Here is a 26,955-nt window from a genome sequence, read left to right as displayed (position 1 = left end):
AGTCGTTTTCCATCTGAATCAGTTTTGATTACTGTTTCTCCTTGAAAAAAATAAATTAACCTATTTTAAAATCATATCTATTATAGTATTATAGAAGCTATAACCTCTAAATCATTTAAACCAAATGTCAGTTTGTATTTAGCAGCTTTTCTCAATATATTTTTCCCAAGATATTAAGCCTCCACACAGTCAATAGGTGATATTGTCATGACAACCAACTAGAAAGCTTAGCTTTTAGACTTCGGGAATACATTGCAGTCACCTTGTGCTTTGAGTCAAGGCTGGTAGTGGGGTAGGTGGTGGCTTGAGACTTTGCAATCTCATTTCAGTCCCTATATAAATTACCTCTTGTCCATATGTTAAACATTGAGAGAAATGTTTATTCTCAGATTCTATGGGTATAACTTCACGTTTTTAGGTGCCTTAAAAGAGAACTAGTGGTGGAATGTAAGCAAAATAGCTATGTGATCCAGATTACTGATTTTGATATTAGCTGATTTTTAGCATAAAGTATTAATTATCTGTTATAACAAGTGTCAAATATTGGCTAACAGAGTTTCTTAAAACTGATATAAGGGCTTAAATCAAGTACTTCTCAGAAAAAGAGAGTTTCTACCTCGTTTTGGACTTCTTCATAGTCATTCACAACTACTTCTGCCATCATGGGAGGCTGATATCAGGTAATTATGTAATTTATTTTCAATGTTGTTGTTCTAATAAAACTTTATTTATAAAAGCATGTATAAGGCTACACTGAGCTCATGAGCAGTTGTTTGCCAACCTGAGGATAGGCCAGTGCTATTAAACACAAATACAATTAATGTTTTGTAAGCCTTTTAAATTGTATCTGCATTTAATAATCATGTAATTTCTAAGGAAATCCTGCAGCTCTAATTCAAACCCTCAATCTTATCCCTTTTATCTTTCTCCAAGAGATATCATTTACTTAAGAAATAAAATTAAGGAGGTAGCATCAGAGTCTTTTTCTTACCTTTCTCTTCACTTAAAAACTCCCTGTACCATTGTATTCATATTCTCATCTTTTCCTCAAGCCACGGGAAGTAATAATATCCCTCTAGTCTGGATGACCAGTCTTTACTCTTAATTCTGTTTCCCATCCTTCTTTCAAGAAGATGCTCAAAAGTTTTGCTTGTTTTTTCTACCAGAATCTCTCTCACCCTCTTGCTGTCATCTCTACTGTGAAGAAAAGTCCTTGGCTCAAATTCTAATCCCACCATTTATTTGCTATGTGATCTTGGGTTAGCTACTTAACCTTTCTGTGTCTCAGGTTCCTTATCCTATATAGTAGAAATAAGATCACTTACACCTTCCAGGGTTGTTGAGAGGATTAAGTACATTTTTTAATGTGAAGTGCTTACAGCATGATACATATAATGTGCACAATAAATGTCAATTTATTTTAGCTCCCACACTTTTTAAATTGTGTGGTGGCTTCTGCTTATGTCACGTTCTCAGAGGGCCCCACAACATCATGAATGATGAATTTCCATTCTTTTTTATGTAGTTGAAATGCTCTCCTTCCTGTGACTATCTTATTCCACTAGCCCTAAGACTCTCTCTGATCATTCCTTTGTTGCTTTCTTCAGAGGCATACTCCCAGTCCAACCCAGTAAGCGTGGGTCTGTAAGGACTGGTTGGCGGGAATGGTAATATCTCTTGACTTCATCTATATTTAACACTTGTAGCCTTGCAATGGAAGCAATCTTCTAAATGTTTTCCTTTTATCCAGTATTTCTGCTGCCCTGCCCTAACCCAACTTACACTGAGCCCAACAGTATTATTCTCTTGGGTAAAATCCTCTGCTGGCTGCTGATTACCAAACTAATTAGCTTGGCCTTTATAGGGCTCCACTCTGACCCAACCTCTTCTCCATTAATGATTCCTCCTTGGGCTGGGGTTGTGGCTCAGTGGTAGAGTGCTCGCCTAGCAAATGTGAGGCCCTGGGTTTGATCCTCATCACCACATAAAAAATAAGTAAATAAAATAAATGTATTGAAAAATATTTTAAAAAAAGCTCCTCCTCTCTAGCATGCATGTTTATAACCAGCCATTTTCCCTCAATATGTCTTGTGTATTTCTGTGTCAGTGACATTTCTTCCATGTTTTCTCACACAATTTCTCCTTTATTTCTAACCTTTTGAATTGGATCACTTCAGATTGATGCTTAGTTTAAAAAATCCCACTTTTTCCTCACTAAAGCCATCCCAACAATCACTTCTTTTGTCTGAAGATATACTTAATATCCCCTCTCTCATACTGTAGTTTCTTCCTTTGCACACATATCTCTCACCTACTTAAGTCAGTTCTTTGACAATCAGATTCTCAGAAGTTTTTTTGGGGATATACTTACCATTGCTCCCTGCATATAAGAAAACCTTGACTCAGTTATTGTCTTTTATGTGCCAAATACTGAACTGGGTGTTTATAAGCACGAAGTCCTGATTCTAGTCTCGGTGATGATGATTCTTATGAGTGTTTAGCTCCCGCAAAAACAGATATGGAATTCTTTCTGTTTAAAAGCTTGCCATGCCCAGTTTCTTATTCATTAATGTAATTTAGGGTTGCCATCTTATCAGGTTGTGATTTAATTTAGTCAGCTCTCAAATATCAATGCTTCTGTATTTAAAAAGTATTGCTCACATATGGGCAAATTATTCAAATTTCTCTGATTCTGTTCTTGCTTCTTATTTTTCATCCTTTTTCCTCCTTCTGTGATAGCCCTCCTGTGGCCCTATTAGCTCTATCAGTGCCAGAACATTTCATCAAGAAAATGATGGGATGAATGAATAATTTCTTTTGAGTATTAACTTATACTTTGAAGGTAATTTTGGATTTTAATTATATTTTAAAATTAAATATTGTCTCTTGTTTTTTCTTATTTAATCAAGAGGTGACCTTATCATATCCATGTAATACATTTCAATATTGGACAAAGTTGAGTAGTTCTTTACCAAAAATTATTTTCACAAAAAGAGAGTATGATAATGAAAATGAAAAGGCTATACCTGGGTCCACTCATTTGTCTGGGGATCATAAGCCTCAACCGTGTTAAGGTATGTCTGTCCATCATATCCTCCAACAGCATACAATTTATCGCCAAGTAAACAGACCCCCACCGCATCTCTGCTGATGCTCATAGACGCCACTGCAGTCCACATATCTGTTTTGGGATCATATCTGAAAGAAAATTTTTAGAACTGGAGCTGACATTGTTCTCAAAATATTATATGTAAAAATAGTTTTGTCCTTTAAGTCTGTCTTCTTGTCTGCTATGTAACTAAAAAAATCATTTCAACATGTTTTAGAGAAAAGATCAGTATTTTCTTAAATATTTTAAATTATAGTATTATAGATTAATTTAGCATATGTGTAACACTTAAAAGGAGCTAACATAAATAAATACTAAAAACTAAGTCAAGGCCTTAAACTACCTATTGAAAATGTAGAAAAATCAAATACATTAAGCTATATGTATGATGACTTATACCCTCAATCTTGTAGCTGCCCATTTTAGATCTTCTTGTCCCTTTCATGAAGCATCTTAACTAGACACCCAAAGTGGTCTCTTGATGAGCAGATGCTTCTGGCTAAGATGACCTATTTTTCTTTTGATACCTCTTCTATCAATGACCATAATTTTGCTGGATATAGAATATAGTAAGCCCATAATTTATGGGGTAAAGTGTATAAAGTCTTCCACATTCCCTTCCTGAATTATAACATGTGACAAGCATGTTTTATCCCCATACAGATGAAGAACAAGGTGTAACTTGACTGCTTTCTCAAGAAAGAACCAAGTCTTATTATTCTACAGAGTGCTCATTATTATCAACAAACATTGATTTTTCTTTTTATCCTTCTAGTCACAACTTATTTAATAAATCACCCTCATCTTTAAAAAATATGATCAAGTCCTTGTTTCTTGGGCACTCATTAACTTCCAATTCCTCTTTAAAATCAAAATCCTTTATAATGTCTCAAGACCCTATATAATCTGTCCCCATCCACTCCAACTCCTTCCTATTGCTATCTCCATTGCTCTTTGCTCTCTGGCCACAATGGCTGCCTTTCAGTTTCCTGTATGAGTCACATTCTTTTCTGCTTTAGAGAGTTCATACATGCTTCTGTTGATTCTACCTCTAAAATACATTCAATACTCTTCATTCCTAGACTAGAATGAATGTATGACATGGTACCTCATGTACCATCCAAATCTCCCAGTATTAGGCTCTCTGGCCCCAAAGTTGAGCTTTGTGTAATCAGTTTGAATGACTTGATTAAGCTTTTTAAGATCTGCTACTAGCCTCTGCTGGGTGCAGTGGTACACACCTGTAATTCCAGTGACTCAGGAGACTGAGTCAGGGGAAGTACAAATTTGAAGTCAGCCTGGACAGCTGAGTGAGACCTTGTCTCAGAATAAAAACTAAAAAGGGCTGCAGAGGGCTGGGGATATAACTCCATGGAAGAGTCCTTGTCTAGCATGTGTGAGGCCCTGTGTTTGATCTTCAGGACCACACACATAAAAAAAGAGAGATATATTATTAGCTTTTAAAAATTTTATATTATTTCATTTTGTATACAAATATGTTAGAAATGTCTCTATCCTTTTAACTTTTTATTTAGGTTCCAGCCTCTAGCTCATTCTCTCTGAACTTCATTAAGCTCCTTTTCTTAGTAGGTATAGCATCCAGTACAAAACAGGCACAAAATAAATGTTTGCCATATGCTTCAATTAATAATTTATGCAATCAATTCTAAGGTAAAGTTTAAATAAGCAGCAGTAACGTGATGAGAGAAGAATCTGAGTAGGCTGCTGGCAGACAGAAGAAGAGATGGCTAGAGCAGACAATCCATGCCTACAGAACTCCCAGAGAACCATTCTGCATATGATGGATATTCAATAGAGTTATCAATTTTCCTGGAGGTACTAGAGTCTTATATTTGATTTTTCCCCCTAGTTTTCCTTCTCAGAAAATTACCTCTCCACACAGTCAGAGAGTCTGGAAGTCAAGTTGGATGCAGGAGCATCGTGTCCTCCAATAGCATACAGCAATCCATTCCAGGTTGTTACTCCTACGCCACCTCTCCTTTTTGACATTTGTGCACACAGTGTCCATTTATTAGTATGAGGATCAAAGCATTCTACTGATTTAAGACAAGAACTTCCATCACGACCACCAACTGCATAAAGTCTGTAAAAAGAACACAAGAAATGATAAATAAGAAATAGTGCTGTTGCTCTTCTTAAGAGGCTATTCTTATGGTATTTCATTGAATTAAGATGCCCAGTTATCAGAGACACTGTCAATTTATGTGCCATTAAGAAATAAGACATCTAACAATAAAATGACACTTGTATATGTTATATATCACCCTGTATACATGAAAAAGAAAACATAACTGCACATGAAAGCAGTGACAACTATTTAATAGCTGCCATCTCTTTGATAAGTCACCATTGACTGCAACAGGCATTGTAATTTTAGAGATGTTAAAAAAATGTGTCTTAGAATAGATAAAACACACACATGGAGAAGGCTTTGGGGCCCTCTACCCTCTTACCCTGGGTCTTCCCTGTAAAAATGATATAGTCCAATGATAAAGAGCATAAATTCTTGAACCAGACTATCTGGATTTGAATGCTAGTTTCTTCACTTACTCCTTGTGATTGTGGACAAATTATTTAATTTCTATGTGCCTCAATTTCATCATCTATAAGCATGATATCACAGTATTATTAATAATTACAGTGCTTAGCATATAGTAAGCATGGTATAAGTATTTAAAGAAAAATTGTCTCTATTTGTGTTCTTTTAGAAAACAGCATTTTTAGCAGATCTTAAAATTGTACAAACAACATTTATACTGAGTTAATATTAAGAATTAAATGTGTTGTTAACATTTCATGAAGAATCATTATCTCAACCAATGGTTTTCAAGTTGTTTTCTAAGAATAGGATTTTACAGATGAATGGGGCAGAGGTATTCCCAAAATGGTTCATTTGAAATTAAAGTTTTTGATAGAATTTTTAATTTTCAAAAACAATCACCTGACTCAATTAAATTCCATGCAAGATTTAGAACTCATTTCTCTTCTCACAGGACAGTATCTACTACAATAAAAACAGGAAATTATGTCAACTTGTTTATTTACTTAGGATTGAACCTAGTGCCTCATATGTGCTAGGCAAGTACTCTACCACAGAGCTACAACCCCAGCCATCAACTTGTGATAATATTGAACTATGTATTTTAGAATAAGATTTAGATCTTCACAGACTTTTAAATTTATGATCAAGAATGCAAGTAGTTGGCTGATACTGTTTGATATTCAACTTAGAACAAAAATTTTCCTACTACTTTCAAATTATTTGAGCAATCTAATGAGACTCTAATGAGACTCCAATTAAATTAGTAATTAAAATAACTATTGCCATTTCAACCTTTTATCTGTGAATCAGGATTTTCTCATACTACTAGACAACCAAAAAAAAAAAAAACAGAACAGCTGTTAAGGATTGTTTTTAAAGGTGGTTAACAGATCTGTTTGTTTACTAATTTAAATCAGGTAAACAGCTGTTAAGGATTGTTTTTAAAGGAGGTTAACTGATCTGTTTGTTTACTTTCACCTTTCCTTTTCATTATATTTAATAATTCTTTTCAGGATAATGTCTCTTTAGCATCATTGCCAGAATTCCTATCTTCATCCCAGTGCCGGTGAAGACAAAGATAAAACCAAACTACAGCTTCTATGATAGCTATCACAGTAAACTGTATAAACTGATGCATCAATGAATATAACTCAACAAGTAATGCTCAATCAAGGAGTCAACTTACTTTGGGAGGAAACGGACTTTGGGAGGAAACGGACATATTGAAAGATTCCTCCCCTTTGAACTGCTTGCAGAACTTGCCTGGACTATGTAACTATCGTTTGGTGCAGTGAATTGTGGTAGTGCTGGCATATCTTTGCTTATGGTGTCACCAGTGATGCAATTTTTATTTCCTTGCCAGTGCACCCCATGTTAATTGTGGTAGTGTTGGCATATCTTTGCTGATGGTGTCACCAGTGATGCAATTTTTCCCAAGGAGCCGTCAATTGGCTTGGTGTCGTGGCATTTCTGTATCCTCCTCCCTTCTGCTAGTGATGGTCTAAAATTTGGGGGCCAATGGCTATATGCTGGACTGGTAGTCAGTGACGGGTATGATCCAATTGCAGTGGTATCTACCTAAGACAGGAGGCTGACGCCTAAAGGTCAGTTTTCCGATGACGGATAAGAACCATATGTTGAATTGGACAACCTACCAGGCACGGTCCTTAAGCCACATTGCTTGTTGTTTAATTAATCAGAAGGGGGGAGATGCTGAGAGCCATTAGCCAAGTAGGTATGACAATTTCCTTGCCAGCGTACCCCATGTTGCTTAATGGAAGGACTCGTGGAAATAGGACTTGCCTTAGACATTTTGCAGTGACATTGCATGTGACCTTGCTCAAGGACCAGGGCGGATCAGGGTTTAAGGCTCTCCTTGGATTTAGGGCGTTCCCGGTTTAGGACAATCCGGGTTTAGGGCGGTTCCAGGTTTAAGATTATTCCTGCTGGGAATAGGGCGTAGCCTGCTGCCTGAGTTCCCCTTGAGTTCTCCCGGGATTCAGAGAGTATTTGGGAGGCAGAGGAGGTGGATTTGGGGAGAGAACGTGGATTTCCCCAGAACGTGTTTGGAGAGGGCCGGTGTGAGTTCAGGAATAAAGAATTGCTGCTTGAATCTACAAGGCTGTGAGTGGCTCGTGATTTTGTGCCCAGCCAGACTGTGGCAGTTCTTGAAAAATGAGTTATTCTTCTATATCAGTTTTATAAAATTTAAACTTGAACTTAAAATAAAGTTAAGAGAGAGATTGTACTGTTAAAATTATCTTAACAACAATTTAGAGGTAGCCTGATGAGAGAAGAAAGGAAGTCTAAGTAAAGCTTCTTTCTGTCAAATACCATAGAAAGAAAAATTCAATATTCTGGAAACGTTAAGATATAGAATGTATCACATAAAACATAAACACAACTACATTTGTTCCATTGAACATTATAAAATAAGGTAAGATAGTAAAAAGAGGAAGTTATTCAACGCTGTCTCAATTACATTCAATTAATTAAATTTCCAGCAGGTAAAAATGTGAAATATTGACTTATCATTAGGGGACAAAGAAAGGTAAGGAAGTAAGTTATTTTTATTTCTGGAAATCAGGTTTTAAAGAAAGAAGGTCGTTGTTCCTTTGTCCTCTATTAGAAATAAGAGCTCAGAAACTTGACATTGAACAAAAATTCACCCAACAAACTAATCCCTGAAGTTTAACCCAAAAGGTCTAAACAAGGGGATGTGGCTCAAGCGGTAGCGCGCTTGCCTGGCATGCGTGCGGCCCGGGTTCGATCCTCAGCACTACATACAAACAAAGATGTTGTGTAAGCCGAAAACTAAAAAATAAATATTGAAAATTCTCTCTCTCTCTCTCTTTCAAAAAAAAAAAAAGGTCTAAACAAACAAGAGACTGTTTTAATTTTCTTCTTTTTTCTTATTTTCAGATTTGTAATGGTTGATGTTTGTATCAAAGTTAGTAAAGATACATAGTGACACATTTGTAAGTTATTTCTTTAGCTAAAATAAAGGAAGGGAGAGGTAAGGAGAGCAGATATGTGTATTTTCTTAAAATACAATTCTACTAACAATTCTAGGTTTCTATTTTCTGATTTCTTCTCTTTCTGGAAATAATAATACAAAATGAATGCAACAAAAATTTTTATTTAACATTCATGGAGGGCTTGATTTTACAGACGAAAAGAGTGAAAAGTTTCACATTTAGTTTTTGAATAACCAGGAAATAAGGGTGTAGGTCTATCTAAATCAGTTTATTTATAGCAGATGAGAGGCAAGAGAGAGCCTCCTTCCAAATCCATTCTGGTTTTGCCAGTTTACCAAGTTTTGAAAGATGAGGAGCCAAATTAAAGACAAGTCAGTAGAGAAGACAAAAGGAAGTTTTAGAGGAATGTAGAAACAGACTGCCCTACTTTTAAAAGACCACATACTTTTAAAGGTATATATAAACCATCAGATTTTTACAGTATTATTTACATTTTTAATAGCTACTTGGTAGATGAGTCAGTCATCAAAGAATCTGAAAATATGAAAAAAGAGAAAAAAAAAAAAACCAACAACTCAAGTCTTCCCTTAGTTTTGACCTTTTGGTTTAAACTTTAATATGGATTATTTACATAAAAATCTCTTCACTCTAAATGATGATTAAAAATGGACAGCATTTGCACATTAGAATGAAAGCCCAATGATGGGCTTTCATTTGTTTTAAAAATTATAAAAAGAGTCATTGTTTAAAAAGTTTCTTTAAATCACTTGAAGTATTTATGCATTTCTTTAAACTGGAAATGATACTGCTTAATAAATTTCAGGTATCGTGTTTGAATTTTAAGCACTTCCTTACTTGCCACTTAGTACTGCCACACCGACTGTGCTCCTGGGGGTGGACATGGTGGCAACAAAGTTCCACTGACGAGCCTGAGGGTCCCATCTTTCTACTGTGTTCAGATAGCTCCAGCCGTCGTGCCCGCCTACTGCATACATGGGACCTTCCAACACAGCCACACCTACACACAGACAGGGAGAGGTGATGACTGCCAAGAATATTTGCTGCCAACATCACATGTAAGCTGAACTCCAAGGACAATACACCTTAGACATATAAATGTAACCAATCAAAAATCTGTACTTTGGATATTTGCCTTCCTCATTGCTCCTCTTAGTGGGTAGGTGGGTAGGGATAAAATAGCACTGTAGTTCTGTTCTTAAAGCTTTTAGAAACTATTATTTCCAGGCATGACAGTGGAAAGTTAATTTAAAAGTATACCAGATACAGTGCCAAAAACATTTTTTTAAATTCTGGATTTAAGACATATTTGAAAAAAAATTTATTCTTTCCCCCCTATTAATTCAAATCAATGATACTTTACTATAGTTAGATTTGTTATAAGCCAATTGATTAATTCACTGCCAGGGAGTCAAGTTGGATTCAACAATTATCTAGTGGGTTTCTACTAAGTGCCAGACATTTAATAGAACTTGTCAGATGTTCTAAAAAATATCTATTTTGTGTCTCCTGAAAATGTAAGACCCATTTGGACCTTATATTTTTAAGACACAGGCACGATAAGGAGCAAAATAAAAGGGTAGAGAGTGCCAAGGGAGACTTTTCTGATAAGGTGACATTTGAGCTGATGAGTGAATGAAGTTAGGAGATCAGACATGGAGTTATCTTTGGGAAGAGAAGATGAAGTAGAAGGAACAGCATAAGCAAAGGCCCAGAGCAATGCTCGTTGTGTCTGAGGTACAGCACGTGGCCAGTTTGGCGGAGCAGGGAGACTGAGGGGATGAGTGTAGGTGAGGAGGAAGAGTGCAGAGTCACATCACACAGGGCAGTCAGAAATAAGCACACTGACCTTGTTTGAGGACTTTGGATTTTACTCTTAATGAGAAGAAGAGCCAATAGAGGGTTTTGAAAAGAGGTAGGACATGATTATGGCCAGGTGAGGTAAAAAACTCCAGGGCAGAAAACTTTTTATAATACAAATATATTTTAATTTGTGAGATCATGGTTAGATAAGATTAAAATATTTGTTTTTCATGCATAACCCAAAGTAACGTTTTATTTCACTCATTTTTTATATCATGTTTTGTGCCCCACAGTGCTGACTACTGGAGATTATATATATTATGTGTATGGGTATATATTTATAATGTTTATATATTGCCAATTTTATATAACATATCCAATTTTAGATGTACTATGAAAACATGTAATATGTAATTAATCAAAGGGTAAAGGAAAAAGAGTCCTCCTAGTCCAACCCCTTAAACAATAGCTTTGAGAAAGAAATTTTAGTTGTAGAAGCTTTTTTCAAATGAACTCTTCAGATAATTTTCACATATGAAGAGATAAAGGGAGTGTTTCTTAAATAAAGTGAGTTCAAATTTATAAAATTTACTTATTATTAAGGTAAAACCAAGGCTGTTTTGAATAAATGAAACAAAAATTTTGAATTAGGACTTAAAGAAGACATTTAAACTATTGACTGTCATCCTCTAACTTGCTAAGGTTCACAATGTCTTTCATATGGCACCTTGAACTCATGATAGCATTTCATGCACAATCCAGTTGGCACAAATCATGAATCATTATATTCTCTGTACTATATTTACCTTAAATTAGAATTAGGTTTCTCTCTACATGGTAGAAGAAGTATGTAGTTGAATTAAACTATCAACCCTTGTTTATAGTAAATCCAAATTTATAAGTCTCATTCAGAGACTAGGGGTGTAGCTCAGAATTTACAGGGCCAAGGGTTTGATCTCCAGCAGCACAGACAAAACAAAACAAAAATGAATAAATCTGATTTGTTCTTAAGATACATGTTCCTATTCTGTGCCTATATATTAGCTGATCTTTGGACTTCAGAGTAATGTTTTACAGTTTTCTTTGTTACATTTCATATAATTAATTTTAAACTCCTCCTTTCAGTGTCCCTTAGCCCAACTCTTAGGCTTTTACTCCTGTACTGAAACTTAATATATTATCTTTCACTGAAATCTAATTACCAACTAGTAGAATTCCTTGTCCCTTTGCTGTTTTGTTGTTCCTGTCACCACACCAGTCTTTATTCCTAGATAGCATTTATTATTGGCTATTGGCTTTTTTGAGCAGCCTTTATCTACACTGGTGCCTAGTATTAATTTAAGAAATTGAGTATATACCATGCTAGCTAAATTCAACTGTGCTTTCATTGCTATGCATCCATCTTTTATAGTGACCTATAAAATTCTTTAGTCCAACTATTATAAACCTTTTCTAATCTGATAAACTGACCATAAAGCCACTGATTCTTCATTCTCTGAATTTACATCTTTTTGTAATGTGACTGTGTCCTTTCATGAAGAATAGGAATCTATTTCTCTACTTTTTAAACAGGCTTGCCCACGGGACTTGTCTTGGTCAGTGAGGCATTAGCAAATGTAATGTAAGTAGAGGCCTGAAATTTTGAGCACTGTGGCTTGCATTCTCCTGCTGCTTTCAAAACCCTGTGATGCCACCATGTGAAGGAACACAGGGCTAATGTGCTGAAGGATTAGAGTCATATGGGCAGTTGCTGCTGTTGGCCAGACCAACAACCTGCCAAAACTACCAGACATGTGAATAAGGCAATCCCAGATCATTTAGTCAACCTGCCAGCCCACCACAGATTTATGAAAACCTGGCAGAGATCATCCAAGGCAGCCTAAACCAGAAAAACTGTTCTTTTGACCCATGAGCCAAATAAATGGTTGTTGCCTTAAGCTTCTCCATTTTGGACTGGTTTGTTATGCAGTAAAAGCTGGGTGATGCACACACCTTTTAAGTCCCATCTAGTTTTAATTCTACCTCCTTCATTCTCATAAAACAATTTGTTATCCTATTTCACTGAGAAAAAAGAGGTCCATAACTTCTCTTCCATGCATCTTAGAATGAACCCTCAGTTCCTTGAGGGTGAAGACAGTGTCTTCATCTGTGTAACATACAGAAGAAAGAGCAGGGCACACAGTATATGCTAATCATGCTCAGTAAATTACTGAGTGATAAAATCGAAGTCTCTCTTACTACATTCTCTGTGCCACCTCAAAATTCTTCTGGGTTTTTATTCCATTTCTGTTTAAAAACCAGGGGATACATAAATATAAAAAATAATAATGCTAATATTTTAAATAAGCATTTAAATGAGGTTAGGTAAAACTAACTGCAAACATAGAACACTTCTGTGAAAAGGTGGCTTCAACCATGCTGCTACCCTAAACCCCTCAGATAGGTGTGTTTTTACCTGCACTGGCTGCTGACATACTTGTGTATGTACTTGTTTTCTCTGCTTCTGATTCTCAGATAACAGGAGGATGAGAACAATTGCTTGGTGGTTGATTACTACCGACTCAGTTACTATGTTGGTTGTCTTCTGCCTGGTATAGAATGTAAAATACCATGGCAGCAGATGTATGACAGTATAGTGAATCTGCAGCTATACTTACCAAGGCCATGCCTATGTGTGGACATTGGAGGCATCACACTCCAAGTTTTTGTTTTGGGGTTGTAGCATTCTACAGTATTCAAAGTCTTCAGTCCATCTCTCCCTCCAACCACGTAGAGTTTGTCATCTAACACTGCAACACCGAACTGTAGCCTCCGCCCATTCATATTTGCCACAGGAGTCCACGTATTTGTACGCAGATCATATTTTTCAATGCTTGTTGCTCCTTAACAGTAATATGCAGAAATTATGTGAATAAAAATGCTACCATGATTGACTATTTTATAAAATTATGCACACAAAAGAATAATTTTTACTAGCATTGAGAACAATACTTTGTATCCCATGAAGCCCCTGCAATATCGGGCTCCTCCTACATCCATGACCTCATCTCCTACCATTCTCCAGGGCACACGCCAGGCCCAGAATTAAAAGGTAAAGTGGGCAAGGATTAGCTCTCAAAGGAGACTGAGAAACTATGGCCAGAAGTGGGAGGAAAAGCAGAGGAGGTTAGTGTCATGCAAGGCAAAGGTAAAACGCTGGTAGCAGGGAGGCTGGCTAACATCATCAATGCTCTTGAGAGAAGCAAGTTAAGACAAATCTAAAAGGTATTACTGGACTCAGCTACATGGAGGCCACTGATGACGTGAGGAAGACTTTCTTAACTAAGTGGCTGAGACATGATAGGAGGTGAGGAATTGGAAATAGCGAGCACAGAGGATTCTTCTAAGAAGTTTGCTATAAAAGGGAAGAGGAAGAAAGGGGTTACAAGGAGAGTTGATGGAGGTTTTACTTTGTTGTTAAAATTGGAAAACCTTGAGTTGGTTTAAATACTTATGGGAGGAATCTAGTTGAAAAGAAGGAAGCTGAAAACACTGGAGATGAAAAGGAATCATAATTAATAGTGTGAGGTTCCTGAGGAGGCAGGAAAGGGCAGTACCCACAGCACAGGCAGAGGCTGGCTTCTATAGGAAGAGGGAACCACATCTATGCAAGGAGGAAGGGCAAAAGGTCTGTGTTTTGGGAACTTAAGTGTGGTTCGTTAGGGAATTTCTGCTAATGCTGTCTACATTGTTTTAAAAACTGGAAGATTCCAGAACTATTCTCTTTATGAGTTAAAACCAGTAGAGATTAAAAACAAAACAAAAACCAAGAACAAACCAAATACAAACAAAACCCCCACCTCCCTTCAAAAAAACCCCAGCTCCCAATCATGAAGACTTCAATTAGAACCCTTTCTCCTAAGCTTCTAATATACCAAGTCATCAGTGCTAGCCTTACAGAATTATGATTGTGACAAACATTTATTCTAAAGTATTTGTTATATTAGGTCAGAGAACTAGTAATCTCCTAAAAATTGATAATCTCCTAAAATTTACAAATAGTTTTGTTCTACATATAGATATTATATTTTCTTATGTTATAGTTCTTTTTTTAAACTGGTTCTATGCAGTTTTAAGTTATCTGGGATTAATACCAAGTCTCTTTCCATCTGTTTTCTTCACAGCACCAAACAGAATCCTTTCTATTAGTAACTGTTCAAAAATACTTTTGAATGTGAGTGATCTTGCTTTATAACTTTTTCGCAATAATGAAATTCTATTCATATGCTCAGATTATTTCATGTAAGAGTTTATGTAATTTATCACTTCAAAAATGATCTCACCTCAGTCAGAATGGCAGCTATTATGAATACAAACAACAATAAGTGTTGGCGAGGATGTGGGGTGGAACTGCAAATTGGTGCATCCAATATGGAAAGCAGTATGGAGATTTTTTTGGAAAATTGGGAATGAAACCACTGTTTGACCCAGCTATCCCACTCCTTGGTCTATACCCAAAGGACTTAAAAACAGCATACTACAGGGACACAGCCACATCAATGTTTATAGCAGCACAATTCACAATAGCTAAACTAGATGCCCTAAACAACCTAGATGCCCTTCAATAGACGAATGGATAAAAAAAAAATATGGTGTATATATACACAATGGGATATTACTCAGCAATAAAAGAGAATAAAATCATGGCACTTGCAGGTAAATGGATGGATAATGCTAAGTAAAGTTAGCCAATCCCCCAAAACCAAATGCTGAATGTTTTCCCATATAAGGAGGCTGATTCATAGTGGGGTAGGGAGAGGAAGCATGGAAGGAATAGACAATAGGTCAGAGGGGTGGGAAGGGAAGAGGGGGCATGGGGTTAGAAATGATGGTGGAATGTGATGGACATTATTATCCAAAGTACATGTATGAAGTCACGAATTGGTATGAATATACTTTGTATACAACCAGAGACATGAAAAATGCTGTGCCCGTCCCCTGACTCAGGCAATGGCAAGGCCCTACTGAGGTGGATGGCGCAAGGTGTCCATCCTCTGGAGGAGCGCAGTATATTTCTGGGAATGGGCAGGTTTGTTTTTGTATTCCTTTAATAAGTATAGTTGTGACTTCTCATATGACCATTAAGTATAAAGGAAAAAACATGACTTTCCCAATTAATGCAACTACTTCTAAAGAATAAATCTGTTTGCTCTAATGCAATGATTCAGCTGTGGAATGTAAATTGTTAATGTTTAATGAAAAACCCCTTGTAGGAAAAACAGTCAAGGAAGTTTTTGAGAAATTAAAATTAAAATCTAGAGAAGAAGAATTAATGTTAAGAAGACAGATTAATGCTTAGTACTGGGCAACTTGTTCTTGTTCCTGTGCACAATGGTTTGTGCTCTTGCTCTTGTTTGATTAAAATTAGTAGTCTCTCTTTTCAAGTTAACCACTTGCCATAACTGTGGCGCCGATTCTAGTCAGTAAGTCAAGAAAGAATAGTCAAGGTATAGGCCAGTAGTCTGGGACATTTCTAACTATTATTAAAAGCTAACTAAGCAGAAACAGCTCAAAGCCAAATGCGAACTGAAAGTAAAAATGCTTGCTTATGCATAAGCCAAGATACATTCTTCTATTCTAATTGTAGCTATGTAATACTTTGTTTCTTTGAATAATGATTTCTGTTTTGTAACCACAAAGTACTGTGAGCCTGCCAAAATGAAAAGTATATATGATTAACTTCACAAGTAAAGATTGGGATTCAGCACCTTTACTTTGGTGTCTGTGTTGTTTCTCCACCCCCCTTTTGCCGACCCCTCACCATCCGTTTGTCTCCTGAGACCCCCTGTTGGAGCTGGACTCCGACAGAAAAATTGGGCTGTATATGTGTAATAAGAATTGTAATGCATTCCGCTGTCATATATAAATAAAAAAATAAAACATTATAAAACAAAAAAATCTTAAAATCTTTTTCCTTCCATAAAATTAATCAAATCAAATAAAAACTCCCATCAAATAAAGGTTAATGATCTCTCTTCACTAATATATTTAAGAAATATCTTTCTTTTGAACTTTAATTAATTAATTAATTAATTTTGTGGTCCTGGGGATAAAACCCAGGGCCTTGAGCATGCTAGGCAAGCAGTCTGCCACTAAACTAAGTTCCCAGCCCCTAAGTTATTTATTTTTTTTAATATCTAGTTTACTAAGTAGTATCACAGTGTAATGAATTCAAAATTAAAACTTCTTTTGATAATTTCAAGTCTAATGCATACGAAATATTAAAACAGTTACAAATATTTTAAAAAATCCAAACATTCAAAAAATAAAAAAATCCTAACAATTGTAAAGTTTTGTATAAAAGCTTAGAATGTCCTTAACTTATAATGAAGGACTAACCTTTAAAAAGTAAGCACAAATATTTCTGACACCTTTCTAGTGGCTATCTAGAATCACCATCAGCTTATTTGTTGGACTCTATACTAAAATAAAGACATATGAAGGGATCAAGGGTGAATGATCTGACTACCATCCAACAAAGGCAAACCATATAAAGATATTGGGAATAAGATAAAGAGAGGGAAGATAGCTTATATAGGATAGAGGGTCAGAGTATTTGAATATTAAGAAAGATTCAGGCATAAAGTTGGTCAAGCAGCAAGGACCAGATTAAAGAATGTCTTAAAAGCTGAAATGAGGAATTTATTCCTTATGTGGTAAGAATTAAAGATCTCTGGAGTTTTTGAGCAGAGTAGTGACAATGTTAACTGAAGAGTTAATGGAGCAGAGAGTATGGTCTCCAGTGTTAAAATGTCTGTTTATATCCTTATCTCATCACTAGTTATGTGAGCCTGGAAAAGTTACTAACTTCTTTTAGTCTTGGTATTCTTTAATAAATTCCCTTATCTGTTTAAATGAGCCAGAATTGATGTCCACTGAAGAAAACTTATTTTGGTTCTACACTCTTAAGTCTGGGAGACACAGTCAGAGATTTAAACATGCCACGTTTGAAGTGAATGGTGAAAGTCAAGTAGATATTTTCAACAAGTTGGAAATATGAGAATAAAGTCAAAGTAAGAGAGTAGAATACACAGATTAATAAAGAGATAAACAGTTAAAGCCCTGAAAAAGAGAAGGAAAGAGAGAGGGGAAGAGGAGCTAGTAATGACTACAAAGCCTAGCACCACATGTAATGACAGATAGATATTTTAAACAAGTTAGAACTATGAGAATAAAATCAAATCTATAGACAGATATATCAAATGATGTCAGTCTTTGCTTCCATGAACCTACAAGATAAATAACATACAAAACTTTCAATTAGAGCTCATAATTTTATATTCCTTATAGATAACACACAGGAGAAAAACACATAGGATTAATAAATTTAGGGCTTCAGTTGTACAAGTAATTCAAGAGATGGCAAAGCAAATCTTCATACACTGACAGATACTGATGCTCTATGTGCAAGGCATTGTACTAGGCACTCATGATATATTAACTCCTTGCTTTTCTGGAGCTTACTTGAGGAGAAGACGTAGAGAGACAGTGAACAAATATATATGCTGCTTCAATCTCTAGGGGCTGGAAGAGAAGAGCAAGGGAAGAAGCAGAATAAGCTAAGATTAGAGAGGTACTGTCAAAGTATTGTAGATGATTAGTACTAGAAATGTAGACACAGGGGAGATCAATGTATATGGAGAGATTAACACATAGAAGCTTCTAACATAATACCTGGCAGCCAGTAGGTACTATGTATATTGTTCATTACTGTTATTTTTATCATTAGTAAAAACTGAATGGTATAAAAAATTCCCAGATACTTTGACCCAGATTTCCCAAATGTTTACATTTTACTACATTTGTTTTCTAGTCTGAATGTGTGTGTGCATGCCTTTCTTCCTCTGAACTGTATATGAGCCAGTTACAGAGATATGACCCTATACCCCTAAATACTTTAGAGTGTCTTCCTCAGAACAACATTATTTTTATAAAACCACAATACAATTATCAAAGTCTGAAAACTGACATTAAACATGCTATCTAATCTACAGACCTTATTTGAAGTTTTTCATTCATCTCAATTATGTCTTAAAGCAAAAGAAAAACCAAGATGATTGATTATAATAGTTGCTATGTGTCTTTATTCTCTGGTAATCTGGAACAATGTCTGAATCTTTTATTTTTTACTTTGTATTTCACAACATTGACATTTTTTGAAAACTACAGACAGACAAGTTATTTTGTAGACTGTCTCTCAATTTAGATTTGTTTTTTCCTCATGATTGAATTCAGGTTATAGACTTTTCACAAGAATACCACAGGTGTGCTGCTGAGTTTTTCACAGTGCATCCTATAAGAGGCACATGCTGCCGCTCATTCTCATTACTGGCAACATTATCTTTGATTAAGTGGATGATTAAGTGGATGTGTGCCAGTGCTCTCCATTGTAAAGATACTATTTTACCCTTTGTATCTAATAAATATGTGGCTAGGAGGTACTTTGAGTCTAAATATCCTTTTCTCAAATTTTCACCCATCAGTCTTACCATGCACTGATAATTTCTTTTTCCTTTCATTTCTTGCAGTACTAGGGACTGGACTCAGGGATACTCTATCATTGAGCTACATCCCTAACCCTTTTTAATTTTATTTATTTTTATTTTGAGACTGAGGCTGGCCTTGAAATTGTGATCCTTCTGCCTCAGCCTTCCTAGTTGGATTACAGGCATGCACCACCATGCCTGGCTTACACTGAGGATTCTTGACTGATACATAAAATACTTGGGACCAGAAGTGTTTCTGATTTGAGTGTTTCTGATTGATTGACTGATTGACTTTACTGGTTGAGCGTCCTCAATCTGAAAATATGAGATGAAGAGTACCTCCATCATTTGGAGAACCAACATGACACTTGAAAAGTTTTGATTTTGGAACATTTTATAATTTGGATTTTGATGGCTGCTAAATGGCAACATTTTAAATTCCATCTTTCCTTTTGCACCTAACAGTTGGCACTTCTACTATAAAGAAAAAACTTTCCTCTCCCTTCTTTATCAGCATGGATTCAGACATTTACCAATGTATTTAGTTATACTCCTTTACTATTATCATTATTTTTGTACTGGGCATAAAACCCAGGGAACTGTACCACTGAGCTACATCCCTAGTCCTTTTTATTTTTTATTTCAAGACAGGATCTTGCTAAGTTGCTGAAGGCCTCGCAAATTTGCTGAGGCTTGCCTTGAACTTGTGATCCTCCTCCCTCAGTCTCTTGAGTCTATTATTTGATACCCAAATTACCCCAGATTTAGATAGTGGTAGCCCCTACAAACTGCTTGCTGTGAGTACTGACCTGTTTCCATCATTCTTTGAGCACTTTCTTTCTGGCACTAGAGTTATGTTCCAGGCTTATCTTGTAATTCTTTTTTGCCCTTGTCCTGCAACCAGCCATTTCTCCAAAGAGCTCTTTGGTCATAATTATTACTTATTAAAATTTCTCTTTTTCTGTTCTTCCAAATAAATACCTTTTGTTGAATCCATTCCTCCAACTGCAAATAATGTACCAACAGTTGACTTCCTAGGTTTTGTCCGAGGACTTTGTAACATGGGTCGTCTCTCTGGTAATAAATGATACTTCATTGCTTCCATAATGAGTTTCTGACATTCTATATCATCCCGAAAAAGTGCATTATTTTCCATGTCTGCCAGGAACTAGAAATGAATGATATATATATATATTGAATGACCAAGAAAACAGTAAGGTTGAAAGAATAAATGATACTAGCTTTTGAATGGAAATTATCCTGTTTTTTGAAAACAAAAATTCAAATTTGAACACATTTGAAACTAAAACATGTAACATTTGCAAGATTTTCATTTTAAATGTCATTGAAAGGCAAAAATTGAAGAGCATATGTGATGTACTCTAAGATCCTTTTTTGGGGGGGAGGGTAGTGCAGACTGAACTCAGGGGCACTCAACCACTGAGCCACATCCCCAGCCCTATTACGTAGTTCATTTAGAGACAGGGTCTCAACTGAGTTGCTTAGAGCCTTGTTTTTGCTGAGGCTGCTTTGGACTCGAAATCCTCCTGCCTCAGCCTCCCAAGCTGCTGGGATTACAGACATGCTCCACCGTACCCAGCTAAGAACCTAATAGCACTTATTCTTGGGTAGTGGGAATGCTGGTGCTTTATAAGTGATTTTTTTAAACCAAATTTTTTTACTAAAGAACAATGAAAAGTCTATTTATTATATACATATATTAATCTTTTTATTATTTTTCTCTAATTTCCAGATTTTCCAACATAAATCACTTTACAGTTATAATTAGAAATAACTTTAACTGAGAAATACTAAGTGGGTGTTGACTAATTATTCTGCACTTACCAGACTTCTTTAAATGATGTACAAATACTACCACCAAAAAACAACTTACCAATTTCTCAAAGGACAAAGAACTGTGATTACTCTAAAAGAAAAATTAACCCTCCTCGTGCTTCACTGAATCTTATTTTATGTAAATGCACAAAAACTGTTATAACCTATCTTTAAAAAATGATTATTTTCCTTTTGTGCTGGGCTCTCCATCATGCCTCCCTATTGTGCAACTCCTCACTGCCCGACCAACAACCTATGCGCATCTTTTCATTTCTTTCTCCTACTTAACAGTCCTCTGCTGACATAATTCTCATACGTGTGTGTGGCATGTGGTTTCTCTTTTACTATTTGTTTTATTATATGCTTTGCTGCATCTTATCATTTTTATTTAACAATATCTCATGAAAAATTCTTCAAGTCTTCCTAAAGAAATACTGTTCATATGTATTCTTATAAATAACTAACAGGTATACTAACATTTTCTAGCCATCTTATTATTATGAACATTGTTTTTTTCCAGTGTGTGTACACATACCTTAACATATACAAGTGCTGATGCCCTTGGGCAGTTCAAAAGGTGTATATAAATATAAAAGATATATAAACATCAGAATGCTTTCCAAAGAGGCTGTACTAATTCATCTTTGCACCAGCTATGAGCACAACATTCCTGCCAGGAAGTAGTGTTAGTTCTTTTCATTTTGCCAATGGTAGCACATTTCCCTCTCATGCACATCTTTTTATATTTGTCCATTTGTAAATTTTCTTTCTCCCTTTGCCTCTTTTTTTCCATTGTTGCTTTAAATTTGATGAGCAATTTTGAAGAGTTCTTTCTCTCTCCCTTATACATGCTTGCGCACGCACGCACACACACACACACATACACACACACACATATAAACATCTGTATTTTTCTAGGTTTTGCATTGTCTACTAAGGTTATTTCATAATACTTTGGCCTATAAACAATCTTTATTTTTAGGTCAAATATGTGTCATTTTTTCTTAGTTTCAGAATTTCCAGTCTAGTTAGAGAGTGCTTTTATTTCACTTTGCACATGTAGCCTCCTAGATTATCTGGCAAAATTTCATTGCTTTATCTCTCACTGAGGCCATTGGTTCATGTGACATAGAACAAGTGGAGGAATATTTTAATTTTTTTCCAGATAAAGACAGTTTTGCACCTGTATCATTTATTAAATAATCCACTCCATTTCCAAATGAATTGAACCTTGGTCATATATTACAGCTTCAAAAGCAGATCTCGTATCTTTAAAAAAAAAGTGTGTGTGTGTATGTGTGTGTGTAGTTGTAGATGGACAGCATGTCTTTATTTTATTTTTTATGCAGTGCTTATTTTTTATGTGGTGCTTAGGATTGAAACCAGTGCCTCACATGTGCTAGGCAAGTGCTCTGCCACTGAGCCCCATCCCCTCATATCTTCTTTGATTCTTTGTTCTATTGATCTATTTGCCTAGTTCTATTCTAATACTGTGTTTTTATGCAGAGTCTTTATAGCATATTCTATTACTTGATATAAGTCTCCCCTCACTGTTAATTTTCATAGTTTGCTTGGCTATTTTGGAGTCCTTGTTTTCCATATAACCTAAGATGGCTTTATCCAATTCCCTCTCATCATCTGGATTCTTTTGGTATTCTATTGTGAACTGCACTAAATTTCTTTATTAATTTTGAGTTTATATTTTGATATTAATGTATTCTGTTTAAGAAGTCTTTCCATTTGTTGTATAGCTTTATTCACATGAGTCTTATGCCCTTCTTTTATTAAATACATTCCTAAATATTTTATTTTCTTTTTGCTATTGGGTATATATCTTAAAATTTTCATGTTTATATTTTGCTGGAAGAAAGTCAGTCTTCTGATTATTTTACACTTGTATTTTAACCTGCTACTTTACCACATTTCCTGATTATCCTCTATTATTATACATACAATCATAGCTATCACCAAAGAGGGAGAGTTTGACATCTTTTTCTATGTGTACACCAGTTATTTTATTATTACTTTGTAAAAACCTTCAAATCAATGTTTAAATAAGTAGAGTAAAATGGAGCATCCCCATTCCTGGTCTTAACTGACATGTGTTATTGTTTTATTAGTTAGGATAATCAGTGATATAATGTCAGGCAATCCAGCTTTATTAGGTTTGTCTCCTCTTCTGATTTAGAGTTTCAAATTAAGACTGGTTGCCAAATTTTTTCCAAATACCTGTTATCAATTATATTACTTTCTCTTTCAAAGTTATTGATGTAATGAGTGCTTTGCAGATGAGGATGTGATTAAGCTTAAATCTGATGATAGAAAGAGCTAACACACACACACACAGACACACACAGAAGAGCTAACACTTAGTACCAACTATGCCAGACAATACGTTATGAAATACAAAGAATATCTTGTTAATTTTTCTATTGATCACATATTGAAATGATAATATTTTGAATATACAGGGTTAAATGACATGAAAATTAGTTTCAGCTATTTCTTTTTTTTTTTATGTAGCTATTTAGATTTAATGCCATGTGTGTCTTCTTTGATTGGACAGTGCTGGCTCACACGCTGCACTGGCCCTTCATTGGCAATACCTGCACTTTGTATAGGGCTATTAGCAAAGTGGATGAACTATCAGAATGAGTGATGCATTGTAAAATGTGGAAGAGAAAAAAAATAGAAATAGTGGTGTCACTCCAAGTTTATCAGCACTAAAATCCCCAAGTCATGTTAGCTCCAATCTTTAGCACATAGAGCTCTGTAGTGCAATTCATTGTCTAGGATCCTTCTCATTTCTACAATGTCCTGGCTCCAGCCTTTACTAGGCAGACTTCAGCAACCACTTGACATCTTCCTTGCTCTCTTCTAGATAGCAGGGAAAAATAGCATCCTTCCTGATGATTTCTCTTTGTGCTTGTTAGCATTTCCCTATATCCAGAAATTATATCTACTCATGGATTTGTTCTTTTTTTTTTCTCCCTCAGCTTTACTGAGTAATAATTGACAAACAAAATTTGCATTTATTTAAGGTATACAACAGGATTCAGGTATACATTGTGTAGTGATTATCACAATAAGCTAATGAACAGATCTGTCACCCTATATGGTTACCTTGTTTCGTGTAGTGAGAAGACTTAAGATTTACTCTTGTAGCAAATTTCAAGTACACAATACATCTTCATTATAATAACTTATAAAGTTATGAAAACTTTAAAAAAGATATTTGATAATAAAATATTTTGGTGTATTAATGAAAAAAAAATCATCCCTGGAAAAAGGTCTCCCTGGACATAGTGTATTATCATTTTGATACACTGCCAGCTTGTATTTGACAATATATTTCTTTATAATTTTACAATTAAGGCATATTTGAATTATCATAATTAATTCATTTCAAGCAAACAAGTCAATGGTTTTTAGTGAATCTACCCAGTTGTAAAACCATTACCACAAAATGGTTTGGGGACATTTTCATCACCTCGATATTTTATACATCCACTTTTCTGGATATTTCATATCAATAAAATTTTACAATATGTGGTCTTTGTGTCTTGTTTCTTTCACTTAATTTGTTTTTGACGTTTGTCCATGTTGTAGCATTTATCAGTATTTTATTTCTTTTTATTGTTGAATAATGGCTACATCTCTTTTCATCTATCCATTCACCAGCTGATGGACACTTAGGTTGTTTCTAGTTTGGAGCTATTATCAATAAAGCTAAGAAAGTTTATGTGCAAGTCATTTCTCTTGGGTAGATAATCTATATGTAGAATTTCTGGGTCATATGATATTTTTATTCTTAACTTTGTGCTTGTGTGTGTGTGTGTGTGTGTGTGTGTGGTCCTGGGAATTGAACCCAGAGGTACTTTACCCCTGAGCTATAACCCCAGCCTTTTAATTCTTTCTTTTGAGACAGGGTCTTGCCAAGTAGCCCAGGCTGGCCTCAAACTTACAATCCTCCTGCTTCAGCTTTCTGTGTTGATGGGATTATAGGAAGGCGCTACCACACCAGGCTTCTTTATTGCTTTCTGAATAATTTTTTGAATGATATCTATTATTTTCCATTTGATTAATCTGATTCTTATATTCATGGCTTAATTTTTTTCTAATCTCTTTACTTAAATATAGTTAATTCCATCGATTAATAAATTATATAGCCTGTCAACATGCTAAAAAATATATTTTATTTTGAATCCCAATTACTACAAAATCTACTCAATCTTTAAAAGGAGTAAAAATAATTAGAACAGAAGTAATATGAACAGTGAGATTAATCTAAATGAGCCAACCTAACATATATTCACTAATGTTTTATGTGGCTAGCATAACTGTTTTGTTTGCACAGAAGAAATATGGAATAATTAATATCAGAATTTACACTCTATGGTAGGTCATGAGACTTCTTTCTTTTTTTTTAATATACTTTATTTATTTATTTATTTTTATGTGGTGCTGAGGATCAAACCGAGGGCCTCATATGTGCTAGGCAAGCACTCCACCACTAAGCCACAGTTCCAGTCCATGAGACTTGTTTCTTAGGCTGAGACAGGAGGATTGCTAATTCAAGGCCCACTTCAGCAACTTAGTGAGACTCTGTCTCAAAATAAAAAAACAAAAGGGCTGTGTATGTAGCTTAACAGTCGAGCCCCCCAATGTTCAATCCCCAGTATCTAAAAAAGGCACTAAGACAGAACTATAAAATACAGATTCTCACATACTCTTCTAAGTGGTTTCTCTGCCATGAGAGAATGGCAAATTATTAAGATGAAAGCATTTGGAATAGAAGAGAAACATTATCATTTTGTAAATTTTTATCTTCACTCTCACACTTGGCTTGCCACATTACCATGTGGAATTTCTCTAAAACTGTCAACTCAAATAGAATGTGAATGAGTTATGAATTCTGAAGACTTTTAAAAATTGTTTTGGTTTCTAAAACTTGTGAATTAATATAATACTAATTCATTTTAAATTTCAGATTTTAAGTAAAAAACATAATGAAAACTGAGAACAGAATAGTAGAGACCAACATACTTATAATTCAGGCTACCACTGGGAACATTAACAATTCCAATGTTAAGATCTTTTAAATAATATATCAATGTATCTATATATACTGAGGAGATATATCTCCTAATGTTTTTGTCGCATCTGACAACATTCACAGTCTCTACTTCTTGAATTTGGAATCCATTTTTAATAACACTCCAGGCAAAAGTAAAATAAACTGACCATAAACACTTGTCTTTTCGATTATTGTGGTTTTTTAAAGCCACACTAAAATGATCATTTGATAGAGGATTACAGTTACACAAATTATTTCTTACATCATTTTAAAGATCTACTGTTGGAGACACTAAATGTAAATAGAACACTTTCATTAGGTCAAATACTGCTTCATATTAATCTAGTATAGTAAAACCTCATTTAGTTGGTATCATTGAGAACAAAACTATTTCAAAGTAAAATTTTCTAGGTTACTAAACCTAATCTGAATTTTAGAAATATCAGTCATTTATTATTTAAATAATTTTAATAACTCTCATATTTTCCTACCTTTAAAAATAAAACACAACACAATTCAACATTTTTGCATGATTTTAGTTCCTACCTCAAAACTTTACTACTTAATAATTCTGCAGCCTTGCTCTTCATTTTTATCAAGGGAAATAAACCACTGCCAGTATCTCTAAGTGTCACAATACTGTAACATATTTAGTATTATCACTGTAGAAAAGAAAAACTGTTGGTGGGCCTGACTCTGGACCCTCAGGGGGGAATGCTTATCTTGCTCATTGTGCAGCAGGGAAGTCCTAACATAGAACGCTGTGTTTTGGGACAAAGTGCTGCCAGAACACTGGTAAACACCATTTCTTTGCTCCTTTGACAAGAAGTTATTCCCCTATTGGTACAAGGTGAGCCTATGTGGCAGTTCCTGAACTCTTGGTGTCTGAACTCCTATGATAAGTTGTGTATCACCTCTGGCCTATCATGACTGTTATATTTAAAGTGGCACATACCCACTGTAAAATGCTATTTTTGCTGCTCAATAAAGCAGACCCAGTTCTCTGAACAGTCTCTGGAGGGGTTTCACTGTGCTCTCAAGCTCCC

The 26,955-nt window shown here is 35.2% G+C and overlaps 1 protein-coding gene across 7 annotated transcripts in view; it reads right to left on the bottom strand.

Moving 5' to 3' along the window:
• Klhl5 (kelch like family member 5) overlaps window positions 1-26,955 on the bottom strand; it is a 76,597-nt gene that overhangs the window by 5,557 nt on the left and 44,085 nt on the right. For all 7 annotated transcript variants that reach the window (XM_076863853.2, XM_076863847.2, XM_076863850.2 and 4 more), the window contains 5 exons: window positions 19,978-20,164; window positions 13,129-13,353; window positions 9,506-9,668; window positions 5,001-5,213; window positions 3,027-3,198 (listed from right to left, as the gene is read on the bottom strand). In XM_076863853.2, the coding sequence (XP_076719968.1) occupies window positions 3,027-3,198; window positions 5,001-5,213; window positions 9,506-9,668; window positions 13,129-13,353; window positions 19,978-20,164 (960 nt within the window). The remainder of the gene's footprint in view (window positions 1-3,026; window positions 3,199-5,000; window positions 5,214-9,505; window positions 9,669-13,128; window positions 13,354-19,977; window positions 20,165-26,955) is intronic.

This window comes from Callospermophilus lateralis, chromosome 8 (assembly GCF_048772815.1).
Source record: "Callospermophilus lateralis isolate mCalLat2 chromosome 8, mCalLat2.hap1, whole genome shotgun sequence".
In the NCBI taxonomy this organism is placed as follows: Eukaryota; Metazoa; Chordata; class Mammalia; order Rodentia; family Sciuridae; genus Callospermophilus; species Callospermophilus lateralis.
This window is presented reverse-complemented; position numbering and strand designations above follow the sequence as displayed.